Source organism: Elaeis guineensis, chromosome 3, assembly GCF_000442705.2.
Source record: "Elaeis guineensis isolate ETL-2024a chromosome 3, EG11, whole genome shotgun sequence".
NCBI lineage: Eukaryota > Viridiplantae > Streptophyta > Magnoliopsida > Arecales > Arecaceae > Elaeis > Elaeis guineensis.
Window position 1 is genome coordinate 11467916 of NC_025995.2, and position 15899 is coordinate 11483814.

Here is a 15899-nt window from a genome sequence, read left to right on the forward strand (position 1 = left end):
AGTTTCAAATTTCACATGCAGCAATATGGATATTATAAGAGTACAATGAACGGCGATGTGTATATCAAGGATAGCTGGTGGGCAGAGACGGAAAGTGACTACTATGGAATCCTTGAAAAAATGATCAAGTTAACCTACTTTGAAAGTAATAGTATTATTTTGGTTAAGTACCGATGGTTTGATACCGGTAATTGTATGAAGGTTGATCTATGGCACGTGCTTACTGAAATCAAATATGGATCAAAAGCATATGTCAAAGACCCCTTTGTGCTAGCTCAATAAGCTATTCAAGTATATTATATTCCTTTTCCATCAAGAAAGAGAAGAAGAAAAAATTGGTAGGCTGTATGTAAGGTTAAGTCTCAAGCCGTTCATTACAAGCTCGAAGAAGAAGAAAAGCCCCATTTACTAGAATACTTTTAAGAGGATGAAATGTTAGGAGTTTATCAGCATTTAATAGATGCAGAGTTGGATGCTCTAGAAATTCTCCTACGTGATGGCCAACATGAAAAGGTAGATCATTCTGAATTTGTTTTAAAAGGCAATCCTATCCAAGAAGATGAAGAAGAGGAAAAAAAGAAAGAAAAGAAAGAAGGAGAAGAATCAAATAAAGAATTCGAAGGGTACCAAACATTTGAAGAGATCGATGAGTAGTGCTCTTCAAAGCCCTACCTCTTCTTTCTTGGACTTCTCTTCTAAGTCCAAGCATCTTTTAGCAACGACCTCCACCTAGGCATCCAAGCCCTAATCTCTCAATAACAGACTTTTAGTATCATTTTATTTCTTGCATTGTCTTGGATCATTTTAAATACTTATTTTACATCATTTTAAATCTTGCATTATCATCCATAATTGTATAATTAATTTGTAAGTCTATTTATTTTTATTTTTAGAGATTATAGATAATATCTTCCAGAGGTTGGAGCCGTCACAGTCGAAGAGAGAGCTTTCATGCAGCCAGCTTGCGTGGTACTATACTACACATACCACAGGATAAATTTTAATATTTTAGATATTCTCTTGTATATTATTTTATCCTTTATTATCTAATATAATATTCTTTATGATGTCTTGATACTCTTAGGTTCGGATGATGTGGGGTCTCCAGTGACCCTATAGTCACACGGAGTAGCGTCTAGCTCTCAGAGTCAGCAGTGTGGTAAAGAATCTGTTCGGCTCACGGCACCTCTGACTCGGTCGAAAGATAGAGAGCTCATCCATATTTAGAGCTACTCATAAATATTATATCTTCACTGAATATGTTTAAACTTTTACCATTTTAGAGACTAACATTTATCGCTCAAAATCATTTTTACAGCATATTTAGAGAGCCAGGGGTGCCTCATGTGATTATCGAGATCATCTGATGATTGATGTTGGGGTCGATGAATGAGTTCTTCAATTGACTGTCAGGGGCTCGTAATGCAGTCTGGGAGATATTCCTGATAAGTCAAAGTTGTTTAATTTTTAAATTCATGGTAGGTTTATATTCTATTTATTAGTATACATTTGCTTCTACTTGTAGGAGTACTACTGATTCGAGACTCCTCAGGATGAGAAGACTAACTGTCGGACCTTCGAGGAGGTGGCCATACGTAGGCTCCGGGATGGGCCGTATAGCCTTAGGCAATCCGTCATAGAGCACTTCAGTTTCGAGTTACCATCAGACTGAAAGTCTTACATAGATTACTGGATGTGGACAGACATATGGAAGGCCCTCTGTGATTGGTGGAGCATTGATGAGTACTCTGATAGGTGATAGAGGGCACGGTAGAATTGGACCACCCGCAGGATTTGATCAAGCACATCCATGGCTCCATTGGCGCATATGTTGTGGCCAATAGATTGGTAAAAATTCTACACTTAAAATTAATTTCATATTACATTGATTATATGTATATTTTAATTAATTTAATTTTATTATTTTTTTATTAATTATAGACACGACAGCTAGATCGTGCATCAGGGCAGCTACAGATGTGGGAGGCCACACACCAGTTTAGGAAGACTAGTGATTACTTAGATCCTAGATCTCAATAGATTATGGTAACAACTTAAAATATTATTTATTAAATTTTTATATATACTGGTATATATGGACTAATGAATTTTTAAACTATAAAAGTAGATTACACGGAGTATCTCGTATCGCGGTATGGTGAGGACTCATCCTCTCAGCCCTTCGACCTCGAGGAATAGCTCAGGACCATCGGAGGGATGCGTAGGAGCCAGATCATAGGATTCGATCATAGCTTCGACCCTCCAGTAGGTTGATACTCTTCGATGTCCTCCTCTCAGATCTCAATGATCTAGATGTGGGGTGATGCACATATGGAGAAGGTCGTGCAGAGACTTTAGAGTCAGTGACCTCAGAGCTTTCAAGATATTGTCTGCAATATATTCATTGAGATTCTCTAAGATTCGCATATGTGCAATCAGTTGGACTCATTGTCACAGCCATCACAACAGATAAGTCTATTAATAATTTTTTTTACTTGTTTTAAATTTTTATATTTAGAAGTTTCATATATTTAGGCTTAAGTCCGAAAAGGAAGACCTAGGAGGTAAAAATTTAATTTAATCTTTCAATCGATGAGCCAAAAGTATCTATAGCTCTGTATCATCAAATGGAATGTGTAGGAATAATCTATTCGAATCAAAATAGTATATCGAAATATACGCCTCCGTATCGATATATATACTTTCATATAAAAATTTATTAATAATATTTTATTTTTTTTATTACAAGATGTTGGGATATTCGGATTTCATCCACCAGCTGCTAAAGAGGACGTACAAGAGCAGGAGAAGGATGAGGAGGATGACGAGGAGGATCTCACATGATTTTTTTTTTAAAATATGTATGTAATTTTGATACTTGTAAAGCAGTATAAATTTAAAAAAATTATATAATTTATATTTTTAATATAATATAATTAATTTTATATTTATAATTATCATAAATAATTATTATTTTATTTATAATAAATTTTAAAAAATATAATTATTTATTACTATGATTAAAATAGATTTTAAAAAATTTAATTATATATTTTTTAAAAAAATAAAAAATTATTAGCAACGGTATTAGTGATGAAAAATGTCATCATTAGTAGTCTTTAAAATTTTAATTAAATTAAAATAAAAACTATTAGTGATGATATTAGCGATAAAAAATGCCATCATTAATAGTTTTTATTAAGAAAAAAATAAAATAAAAAAGTATTAGCAATGATTTTATTGTTATTAATACTATCGCTAATTGTCCGTATTAGTGATGAAATTTTTACCATCGCTAATAATAGTAATTAGTGACCATGTTATTTTCAATGAATTATTAGTAATGAAAATCCATCGCTAATAATATTGGCAATGGGGATTGGGTTATTAGCGATGATATTTAGCCGTCGCTAATAGCCTATTTTCTTATAGTGATGTTTCTCATTAAAATGATAAGTTTGACCTCATTGAAAGAGAAAGAGGACCAATTTAAGAAATTTTTCAAAATTTTGTCAAGAGTTTGACACATAATTTAAGAATTAAAACTTTTTGAAATATTTATATACTTATACAAGTTACACTACATGCAAGTACACATGGTTACTAAACATTTTAGAAACAAGAAATGTTTTAAATAAATTTAAGCATGGATCAAGTGCTGGTATACTTTCCTTATAAAATTGTCTAAGATTTATCTAATTTATTTTATATTCTTAATGTTACAAAATTTCAAGTTTTGCTCCCTATTCTATGTTCCATGCAGGTGGACCAAGTTGACCTGCCCGACTCACCGCTGAAGACTAATAGTAGGTTGAGCTAACTTAAAACCTATACATTTTTATAAGAATATTTGATGAGATGATGAAGTTGTTCAACTAGCTGGATGTTTAAAGCATTTTTCACCCATCCAGGCCGATGATCTACACATTAGGGTTAAATGAACAAATAAAAGGGGAAAGATGATGTTTATGGTTTGGTATCTCTCTCAGACTAAATAGTTATGAACCTTGTCCTCCCTTCATCATTATCTAGCATTGCCAATAGAAATCTAGATTTGAATATTTTTGGCTTTAATCCAATTTTGATCATCTATGGGATCTGATTAGGAAGAAGAAAGCAATTTTTTCAACTTGTTCAACTCAAATCTTTTAAGAAAACTTAGAAAATATGAAAAATTTGATAAATATGATGTCTATATTCTCTATTCTTTCCTTAACCAAAATGATTGAATTTCATATAGTCTCTATTTAATACTAGTGAGATTTGCTTTTGTATAATTTAGGTCAGATTTTTCTTCTAGTTTAAAAAATATAACTTTTCTAGAATAGATATAATTAATAAAAATAATCATAAAAACTCCAAAATTATAGAGGAAATAGATCTTGACTTATGTATTGACTTTATCTTCAGCCACTCCTCTTAATTGTTCCTAAATTGAAAGGTATATATGATTAAATTTTTCTCAAAGAGAGAATTTTTGTTTTAATCGATATATTTTAGAGCTCTAGTAATAGAATTTAGCCTTGATTGATTGATGCACTGCACCCTTAAATGGTGAATTCACTTTGTATAGCTTGAAAAGCTAACTGATTTAGGAAAAGAAGCATCTCAATACGATGTCATAGGATAAGTTATGGCCTCTAGAATTTTGGCATTAGATTAAACATTCTATTGTGATGGATCTTATTTTTAGACACTATCTAGTTCTCCTTATAATGATCAAAGTGGTCCATATTGAGTCTAATAATCTTCCTAGATAACTTTCCTTCAAAAGCTTTTGGCCAATGTCCAACCATCAGAGCAATAGAGTTATGAGGACTCATGCTCATTTATTTAGTCTTGCATCAATTATACATTGAAAAGATCTTGATTATTTATATAGAATCAAGTAACCTAAATAATACTTTCCGACTAGCCTTTAAGGTAAAGTCATAGATTGTTGCAATTGGTATCAAAAAGGATTTGATCCATTGACTCATGTGGATTAGGAGATACTATAATATGGGACTATTTGGGTTGAGCACGGCCTGATCATGATTTTATGATTAGATTTATGACAATTGTGATTAAATTTGGACCCTTAGCCTAGCAAAGCTATAGGACTAAAATGGAGGGAGTATGCATGGATCCATGCAAGTGTTTGTTTAGTCCAATATTAGTTATGTTCTAGATAAATCTTGGATATTTATATAGGATCAAGAAATTTAAATAATTCTTTTCAGTTAGTTTTTTTGGGTGAGGTCCTCATTTGTAACAAATGATATTAGAGTCATATATTTATGTGTTTACTCATATATCAGCTATCATTAGATAGAACTTGGGTACTCATATAGGATTAAAGAACTGAAATAACAGCTTATAGCTAGCCCTTTAGAGTAAGATTCTGGATTCTTACAAATAATATTAAAGTGTATTCATTTATAGCCCATATGGACTAGGGGCACTATAGCATGAGCCCATTTGAACTAACAACAAGTTGATCATGGGACATGATTTGATCTATAGTACTTTTGAATGGATTTGGATATTTAGCTTAGCGAGGATTTGAGGACTTGGATGTTAGGGCTTAAATGGAGTATGCAAGGATCCGTACAAGCATATATTTACTCCTAAATCGGCTATGCATTGGATAGACCTTGGATACTTATATTGGGCTAATGAATCCAAATAATACATTTAGCTAGTCTTTTGGATAAAGTTTTAAATTGTTACAAATAATATCATAGTGGACTTGGTCCCTGAGTCACGTGGACTAGGGGACAGTGTGACATGGGCCTAGTTGGATTTTCTATGAATTGATCATGGTATTTGTGCTTAGATTTGTAGCACTTATGACTAAATTTCAATAGATTTGCACTTGTAGCTTGGAAAGGATTCTAGGACTCATATGGAGTATGTGATGATCCATGTGAGTCTTATATTGGCAAATATATTCGATATATCTTAGATATTTATATATGGCAAGGAACCCAAATAATATATTCCAACCAACTTTGTTGAGTGAAATTTTGAGTTGTTACAGGAGTATGGCATGAGATGATAAATACAAAAGACGATAATAGAGGAGGTGCACAACATCAAGGTTCCAAGTATGAAATTAAAGGTGCAAAGCAAAGGAGGCGGGCAAAATACTAGTAAAGAAAATCAACATCAAAACTAAAGATAGAAGAGGGCCTGATTGGGAATGAAAAACCCTACATTATCATCTTCTAGCACATCCATGTCACCATCTAAGATCTTTGTTGCTTTTGCTCTATTTTTTAGTCTTTTAAAGTTTCTAGTCATGGGATTTGACACGAGAGAGCTATACTATGGAGGCAAAAAGTGAGGAATTTCTAGCCTGCATCAATATACATCAATGTGTGTGTGCATGCACGCGCACAACCTGTGCCAATATATATCAATGTGTGTGTGTGTGTGCATGCACGCACATCAATATATGTGTGTGTGTGTGCACGTGCGTGCGTGCATGTTAACTTGTCTACTTTCAATGAGAATAACTAGTCCTCTCTTCTTTTTTACACATACACTATAGAAGTTAAATCTCAAATAAAATTTGTTAACCAGATTTTCTCTCTTGAATTGTTGTCCTCCTTGACTGCTTTAGCAAGATTTGGATACTTTCTAGTTAGCCTTTTTGAATGAGGTTTTAGATTGCGACAAATGATATTTGAGTCATATATTTGTATGTTTAGTCCTATATTTGCTACACACTAGCCAAGTAGAATTTAGTACTCATATAGGACTAAAGAACCAAAATAATAGCTTCTAGCTAGTCCTCTAGAGTAAGATTCTAGATTGTTATAAATGATATCAAAGTGCATATGTGTTTCCTAGAGGTGGCAACCTAAGGAGGGGGTGTAAATTAGATTTCTTAAAAATTATTTGGAGTATTTATGTCCAACTATAAATTTGAAAATATTTGTATAATGCTTGGCAGTAACTAGATAAGTAACAGAAGAATAAATGTAAAAACAATCACACAATCATAAGCACAAGAAATTTATCGTAGTTTGGTGCTCATGCTCAGCAACTACGTCCACTCTCCAAATCAACCCATTTGAATATTCGAAGTATAATTCTACAAGATTATAGTTTAATTATTTTTATGGATTCACAATCTAATCTAGTTGATTTTTTAGGCTCATCAATCAAAATCTTATAATTGATTATTTTCTCGGGCTCATACTTAATCCAGTTGGTTTTTACTGACTCAGTTAAAACTTTAAAATTGATTGTTTTCTCGAACTCACAATCAACCCTCAAAATTCAAATTTTTTTTCTAAGAAACTTATCACAATAGTTAAAAAAAGTTATACAAAAAATTAAAGCATAAAGAATAAAATTTTTAAACTGTTGAAGAAGTCAGAGTGATTGAGTTCTTGAATTGCTTTGACTTCTTTCTTAAATACTTAAGAGAGAATTGATAAAGACTTGAATGCTTTTGTTTTGTAGTTGCTAGCTCAATTGAGTACACACTTCTTCTTTTTTGAATTGAGTAAATGTGGGAAGATAAGAACTGAAAGCTCTTTGAATATCCTTTCTCTCTCTTTTTATTTCACTTAATAGCTTGAATGTTTTTCTCAATAAATTTAGTTTATTTAAATTCTTAGTTTTTAATTTAGATTTTTTATTTTTATAATCTCAAAAATATTTGCAATTAATACTTTAGGCGTTGACAACTCAAAAATAGCTATTTGACAGAAAATATAATCATTTGAAATAATCTAAAAAACTAGCCATTATTTTATCATAACTTTATGAGTCGGCTCATTCAAGCTTGTAGTCAGCTAATTTAAAGTTTTAAGTTGGTTAAGTAAAACTTTCGATTGGCTAGAAATAGATGTAAATTTTTTTTGCTTTATATCTATTCTATTTGTTTGAGACTGTTTTGGCTCAAAATCTTCTTAGTCAGCTAACTTATTTTCTAGGTTGACTTAGAGAACTTATGAATTTTTACTATTTTTTATTTTTTTCTATCTTTGAGATGAGTTGACTATCCCATTCATGTGAGTCAGCTAGTTCTTGTCTTGGTCGATTAATTTATTTTCATGGTCGGCTCAAAAGAATATCTAAAATTTTTATTCTTCAATCTGAGTTTGAAACTTAGTCGGCTATCCATTTATATAAGTCGGCTATGATTCTATCTTGGTCGGCTCAAATAAAAATTTAGTCGGCTCATAAAAAAGTCTAGATTTCACATCTTTCTGTCTTTTTTCTTAAAGTGAGACTAGGTCGTTTAAGCTTCTTTCTTCATCGATTCAAATGTGTGCCAAACATGCCAAAAGTAATTCTTTCTATTTTTGAGTAGTTTTTTTATTCAAATATATTTTAAGCTAGACTTCTCTTCTTAAAATTAATTTTTGAAAATATAAACTTATTGAGAAGTCTTTGTAGGCTAAACTTTTCTTTTTCAAATTTCTTTCAAATCGAACTCAGTTTCTTTGTTTCCATAACTTAAAAATTTAATTTTGAGAATATGAATTTACTTAAATTTTGAGAGGATTCTTTTTAAATGAAATCAACCATTGAGTATTATAAAAAAAAATATTCTATAATCACTTTTATAAGTATCATTAGTAACTATAATTTATACTCAAACTCTTTTGATATTATCAAAATTAATTTCAGTGCTTATAATATATCTATCATCCATGTAGACTAAGGGACATCATAGCACGAGCCCATTTGAACTGACAACAAATTGATCATGGTGCTTACGATTGGATCTATGATACTTTTGAATGGATTTGGATACTTAGCCTAGTGAGGATATGAAGATTTCGATGCTAGAGCTTAAATAAAGGAGTATGCAAGGATCCACGCAAGTGTATGTTACTTCTAAATTAGCTATACGTTGAATAGATGCTGGGTACGTATATAGAGCTAAAGAATCAAAATAACACATTCAGCTGATCTTTTAAGTAAAATCACATTGTTACAAATAATATCATAGCAGACTTGGTCCCTAAACCATGTAGACTAGGGGACAATGTAACATGGGCCTATTTAGATTTACCATGGATGGATTATGACGTTTATGATTTGATTCGTAGTACTTGTGACAGATTTCAATAGATTGGCACCCTTAGCCTAGAGAAGATACTAGGACATAAATGAAGGGAGTATGTGATGATCTGCGTAGATGTATGTTTAGTCCTATATTAGTTATATACTTGATAGATCTTAGATATTTATATAGGACTAAGGAACCTAAATAACACATTCTAACTAGCTTCTTTAAGTGAGGTTTTAAGTTGTAATAGAAGTATGGCATGAGATTCTAAATACGAAAGGCAATAATAGAGGAGATGTACAATAACAAGGTTCCAAGTGCAAAATTGAAGGTGCAAGGCAATGGAGGAGGGCAGGATGCCAGTAAAGAAACTTGACATCAAAATCCAACATAGAGGAGGGCTCAATTGGCAACAACAAACCCTACATTATCATCTTCTAGTATATCCATGTCATCATCTTAGGTCTTTGTCATTTTTGCTCCATTTTTTAGTCTTTTAAAGTTTCTAATCATGGAATTTGACATGAGGGATCTATATTATAGAGGCAAAAAGTATGGGATTTCTAGCCTGTGTCAAACATATTAACATATTTATTAATATATATATGTATTAACTTGTCTACATCCAATAAGAATAATCAGTCTCTCTCTTCTTTTTACACATACTTTATAGAAGTTAAATCTCAAATAAAATTTATTAACCAGATTTTATCTCATGAATTATTGTCCTCCTTGATTGTTTTAGCAAGATTTGGATACCTTACTTTCCATCTCTCTCATTGATATCAATAAATATCTGTCTTATGATTTTTTCCATAATAACAAATCTAGCAAGATTAAGGCTGCAAATGGGTCGGGTCTGCTCATGACCCAACCTAGCTTGTCCTGCTTAGACCCGATCCAACCCGTTTTAAAGGACCCATGGGGCCGGATCGGGTTTTAAAATTTTGCTCCAAGATCATCTAGTTCCTTGATAATTTCTTAAAATTTCAATTTAAATACAATTTAACTAATTTAAATTTGTAAATAATTTCTATCATTCAGACTCCTATTGTCATCCATTTGGGTTTGGTGGACATTCCTGCCCAATATTCTCAAAATAAATTTTGATGGATTGATAAACTCAGACAATAGTGCTAATGTGAGATTTGCTATTAGGGAATAGCAATAGACAACTCACTACAACAAGAATTCATCCTTCGAATTGCATAGTTTGAATCATTGAGCTTACAATAGCATTAGTGGGGTTAGATTATACTATCACATCTTTACAAGATAAAATTATCTAGTTTGGAAGGTGAGTTTAAAACTACCATCAATTAGGTCAAAGAGAATTGTGATGTGGCCACACACCTATATCTCCATGACAAGAACATGATTCAGCCCCTGTATTTGTTCAAATACTCATATATATTGCATCAATGTTACAGATTGGTTAGCAATAATTCAGAGGTTGAAATATGGTTTGGCAATTATCACAATGAATTACCTCTTTTGAGAGTTTAGGCTCAATGTAGTTGGCATTTTATTTTCATAGTCATAATTGGGGATGGTTAGCCTCTTGTAATCCCTGCACAAAGAAAAGCGCTTGCAAGGAAGATAAGGTTCACGATTTAGTTATTGAATTTTCTTATGCTTTGACATTTCTCTGCATATGTAAATACAAAAGATTTTGAAATTATTCCAGTCATTAATAATATACATAATCATGAGAAAACTTTTGCTAATGTTGGTTATGATGGAGTTTGTTGATTATTTTGATCTTAAAGGTTCGATGTTATTTTTATTTGCGCTCCCCTTGTGTTTAGGTACATTTCATTGATTTTAATCACATATAATCCTTCGTGAATTATGTTTCATTATTTCTTTAATTTGCAAGTCACCCAACCTGTTTTCCAAGACACACGCACGCATGCACATATGCATATTAATTCCATTTTAAGTGCTTGATATATATTTTTCTTGACAAGAGGGTGAATGACATTGGAAGTTTGACAAATACTTCTCTATCATTATATGTTTTTTTTTTTTTTCTAGTAGTGTGCCACGTACGAAGGTATACTTTAGAATGTTATAGTTTTGTGTCAAGAATGAGGAGTATCAATCCTAATAGTGGGCATATTATCCTCTATCGATGCAATCTTGCAACAAATGTAGGATTAAAATGAAGTCATCACAAGTATTATACGAAGCAAATGCAGGGTAGAGAAATCAACAACCAAAGCCAGCATCAAACATGTGAAGTGCTTCCACATGTAAACTCATCTTTCAACTTCTTATTAGTAAATGAGCTATTAAGCTTGCTAGAAATAATAAGCGAAAAGTCTAAAAACAATATTATAATATCTAGCTAGATGCTAACTTGACATAAGCTTGGAATTCGATTTCACCTCATCAAGCTTCATTGGACTAGATCCATTCTACATAAGTTGGCTCAGAATTCTGAGCCGAGTCTCTAAAATCTGGACTTGCTTAAAACACGATATGAATGAAAATTTGAGATCCAAGTTGCAATATCAAAATCGTATGCTTATTTAGATTTTATAGGAATCACAAAAAAAAAAATAATTCAAATCAAATCTTGACCTCTAAGGATTAGAACCATCAATGCATTACATCTTAGCCGCAGAAAAGAAAGCACATGCACTGTTAGACGATATACATCATTCTGAACCCATTATAATTAGTTTAGAAGCTTAACCCTTATCACAAGGAGTTCAATCGTGTAGCTTAACGTTATCTATAGTTTGTTTAATACATATTATATATCCCTAACATGGACAAGTACAAAACTGGGAGACGACTAGGCATTTTAATGACTTCATCCGGACAAATTAATAGGCCTGGTTTTGTGGCAAGCAAAGCTTGAGTGTAAGCTTTCATCAATTGATGGGTCCATAGGACTACATACCCCACACGCTATCATAGAATTATTCGTTTAATTATTGGAAAACGCCCTGGGGATTATCATTATTAAATTACTTCCCCTTGCGTTTCATCATGAACCCTTCTCCTATCAATATTATTATTATTATATAATAATTTTCTGGTGAGTTCTAGAGATGAGGCAGTAACGTTCTAGAACCACGTGGCAAGGTCTAAGCCGTCCCAAGTGTAAGCCGTCGGACCACGGCCGGAAACCGCTCGCTGGTACTGGCTGAAAGGAACAGCAGAATAAAACCCTCGCATATCATTCTCCTCCACAACTACCCCTATTAAATCAGATAGCTACGAAAATGCCACCGCCCGATGGTCTAAACCACACCGACACCGTCCAGATTCACCAAACGGCAGTAAGTAATTGCCCGGAAGAGAACGGGGCAACATAGACTTTTTGCTCTGGAAGGCCTCATAAATATCACGTGAGGGGACACGTGGTGAGATCGTGGTGGAAGGGTCGAAACAGTCCCCAAAACGCCGCCACGTAGCCGAGCTACAGGACCTCTGCGGTTAAGGATTAACCTGTGCCACGTCAGCGTCCAGGTGGACAAACACGTCCTTGTCATCACTCCCACTCCCCAATTCTTCCTTTAAAACCCCACCTTTCTCCCCCCTCCGCTCTTCATTTCGCCCAGAGCTGGTCCCCAACGCGTCGATCCCCCTCGCCGGAGAAACAAAAAAGAAAATTAGAAAAAAAAAAAAGAAAACTGAAGGTATGGAGGGGAGATTCGAATGTTCCGACCGGTAGGATCGCCGGACGGTCGCCGGAGACCGCCGAAAGTGACATGCTTTATGGTGATGGAAGTCATTCCATTCTTTCTTGCTTCGGAAATCGAACACGGCGATTGCAGCAGGGATGGCGTATTGATGGCATCGATCGGGATCTCTTGATCTTTTTGTATTCCCAGCCTTTGATTTAATGAGTTCTTGATCGCCTTTTTTTTTTTATTCCAAGGTTTCTTGGTTGTCGCTTTTAATTCGAGCTCTGGAGTCGGTTCCGGAGGGTTCTATAATTAGCATTTCTTGTAATCTTGCGTCAGAGCTCCGATTCCACCATTTTCCCCCTCGATTTAGTGGGGATTTTGGGCTTCCGAGCTCTGCAAATGGAGCACTAGCGGTTTTCTTTCGATTTCTATTGCTTGAGGTGAGAGGAAAAGGTAAAGGGGCGAGGGTGTTTGGATTTTGTGAAACCATGCCGTTTCCAATGAAGATCCAGCCAATCGATGCGAAGGGGATGGTGAGGAGCGAGCCGGCCAAACCGGTGGGGAAATCGCGGCTGAAGCGGCTTTTTGAGCGGCAATTCCAATTTCCAGCGGTGCTGAGGATCTCGTCGGCGGAGAAACTCGTCGCCGCCGCCGGCGATCCGGAGCCCAGCTCCGTGTGCCTGGACAAGATGGTCCAGAGCTTCATGGAGGACAGCAGCGAGAAGCCGTCCCGCTGCGGCCGCCACCGCTGCAACTGCTTCCACGGCAACTGCGACGAGACGTCTGACGACGACGCGGACTTCCCCGGCGGCGACCCCTCTCCGATCATCGCTACCTCCTCCGATGCTGCCGAGGTCGTCAAGGTACAAGAAATACTTCGATGTCCGATCGGTTCTCATTCTAAAGGATCCCCAATCTTTACTCATCTCGATCGAATCGATCTCTTCTATAGGGTTTGGTGCTCTGCACGAGCGTGGCGGAGAGGAATCTCTTGGCGGACGCATCGAACATCATGGAGAATTTTACCAAGATGGGCAAAGGGAAAGAAGATTCCCGACGGGCCGTCGCCGACGGCCTCCGCGCTCTCGGCTACGACGCCGCCATCTGCAAGTCTCGCTGGGAGAAGTCCCCTTCCTTTCCGGCCGGTAGATTTCGATCCAAATCGCCGTTAATTTTTTTACTCTTTTTGTTCGTTCGATCGATTGACGTCGTTAGGTTGGACTCGATGGCAGGGGAGTACGAGTACGTGGACGTGATCGTAGCGGGCGGGGAGAGGTTGCTGGTGGACGTGGACTTCCGATCGGAGTTCGAGATCGCACGGTCGACGAAGATCTACCGGGCGGTGCTGCAATCGCTGCCGTCCGTCTTTGTCGGCAAGGAGGACCGTCTGCAGCAGATCGTCGCCGTCGCCTGCGAGGCGGCGCGGCAGAGCCTCAAGAAGAAGGGCCTCCACTTTCCGCCGTGGCGGAAGCTCGAGTACATGCGGGCCAAGTGGCTCTCCCCCTTCGAGCGGACGGCCCCGATCATCCCCCCAGAACCAACACAACGATCGAATGGTGAAGGTGAAGTCGAACCGAGGGGAGATTCGGAAGATGGGAAGAAGAATGACAACAGCTGCGGCGATGGCGGCGCGATCGGTTCGATCTCTGCCATACAGTCCTCCGGCGAGGCCGAGGAACCCATACCCATCGCCGAGGCGGAGACGGCGGAGGAGGGGGTCACAGAAGTGGTGTCGTCGTGGGAGCCGCCGGCGGTGAAACCGAAGGCGGTCCAGAGGGGGGCGAAGGTCGTCACTGGGTTGTCTTCCGTTCTCCGAGACGAGCCCTAATTTTCGAAGTTTTGTTTTGTTTTTTTGTTTTGTTTTTTTTCGCTGAGAGAAAACTATATATAATATATATGACTATAACCGAAAAATCTCCTTATCCTTTTCTTTCTTTCCCCCTTTCGTAGGCTTGTTGTAAGAAGAGACTCGCCCGTCGACTAGTATGTTATCATAAATAATAATAGTATAAAATAACATTTCGTTTTAAATAAATAACTGGGCCCACCCCGCCCCGCAGCATCTGGTACGCGTTTATACTATTTGTTTTAAATGTTGGCATGTTGCTTCTGAGTTTTAAATAAAAATAATTTTTATGTTTGTTCATGTTGTTGCTCTTTATGTCGCACCGGCCAAGCCTCGGCGATGGCGGTTTCTTGAAGGGAGACGGCGAGAGACCAGGGGTAGAATAAAGGTTTCTCTCTCCTCCCTTTTTACTTTATATCTTTCTGTCCCATATATGTTTATTCTTTTATTAGTATTAAAAATAAAAACGACAACGGAGTGGAACGGAGGACGCAGGCTCGTGCGTCTTCGACGCCGTGACCGTGAGTGTGAACGCATAAAACTAGTCCATGGGAATTGCGTGATTCTCCCGGATCACATATCGGACATGCCAGAGGAGAAGCGCTCGTTCCCGGTTCGAACCGGATTGACGAATTGACGAAACCACCCCTATCTGGAAACTTCCCAGGCCTTGGAAGCCAAGGGCAGGGGCGGGAAAGCATTGAAAATTACGTGCTGTCCTTTTCCCTTTACCTACCTAGTTTCCTTGCGCACGTTAACCTCTGCCTATGCTAGGAGCTAATATGCGCAGAAAAAAATAAACAATACTGGGGACCCTAACGGCCCATGTTAACGTCCCGTCCCATCCCATCGTACCGGTACCGCTCCCACGGGCCAGTGGTGCCATTAGTAAAGCTGCTCCAGGACGCTCCCCCTTCCCCGTCTTGTCTCCACGATGGTGACATCCCCTCCCTCCCCACTACAATCATTGCACGACCTTTTCCTATTTGTACACACAAATGTTGCCGAGAAGAAACTGTAAAATTTTCGAAAGACCGTGCTACGCCGTTTGGCGTGGGGCCCCCTTCCACTTTCTGCCAGCGGAGGGGTTGGGACGGTAGAGAGGGAGAAGGCGTGAATTAAATACCATCGGCAGAGCAAATCCAGGGCCTTCTAATGATGGCAAACAGTAGTGACTACTATCTTATATTAATACTACTGATAACAAAATAGTAATTATTGTAATTACAATATTTACTTTTGGGAAAGTAACGGTCGGATTCCAATTAGGTAAAGTATATATCCAACACTCGAACTTGTTAAAAATGAGGAAAAAAAGTGGAGTTTGAATTTGAATTCAGATCTCCATCCAATAGATAAGATGTGAATTCATACCCCAACTCATTAATTATTG

General features: G+C 36.6%; 1 protein-coding gene across 1 annotated transcript; it reads left to right on the forward strand.

Moving 5' to 3' along the window:
- The first annotated feature begins 12584 nt into the window (after positions 1-12584).
- On the forward strand, positions 12585-14806 carry LOC105042213 (uncharacterized). The gene is made up of 3 exons (XM_010919335.3): positions 12585-13523; positions 13613-13805; positions 13893-14806. The coding sequence occupies exons 1-3, from the start codon at positions 13149-13151 to the stop codon at positions 14486-14488; spliced, it is 1164 nt and encodes a 387-aa protein (XP_010917637.1). The 5' UTR covers positions 12585-13148; the 3' UTR covers positions 14489-14806.
- Positions 14807-15899: the final 1093 nt, after the last annotated feature.

What these genes read in the sequence shown, in the direction of transcription:
- LOC105042213 (XM_010919335.3), top strand. Translation starts at nt 13,149, where the DNA reads ATGCCGTTTCCAATGAAGATCCAGCCAATCGATGCGAAGGGGATGGTG. An exon ending in ATGCTGCCGAGGTCGTCAAG is followed by an intron (nt 13,524 to 13,612) that starts GTACAAGAAATA and finishes TCTCTTCTATAG; the next exon opens with GGTTTGGTGCTCTGCACGAG. An exon ending in GTCCCCTTCCTTTCCGGCCG is followed by an intron (nt 13,806 to 13,892) that starts GTAGATTTCGAT and finishes ACTCGATGGCAG; the next exon opens with GGGAGTACGAGTACGTGGAC.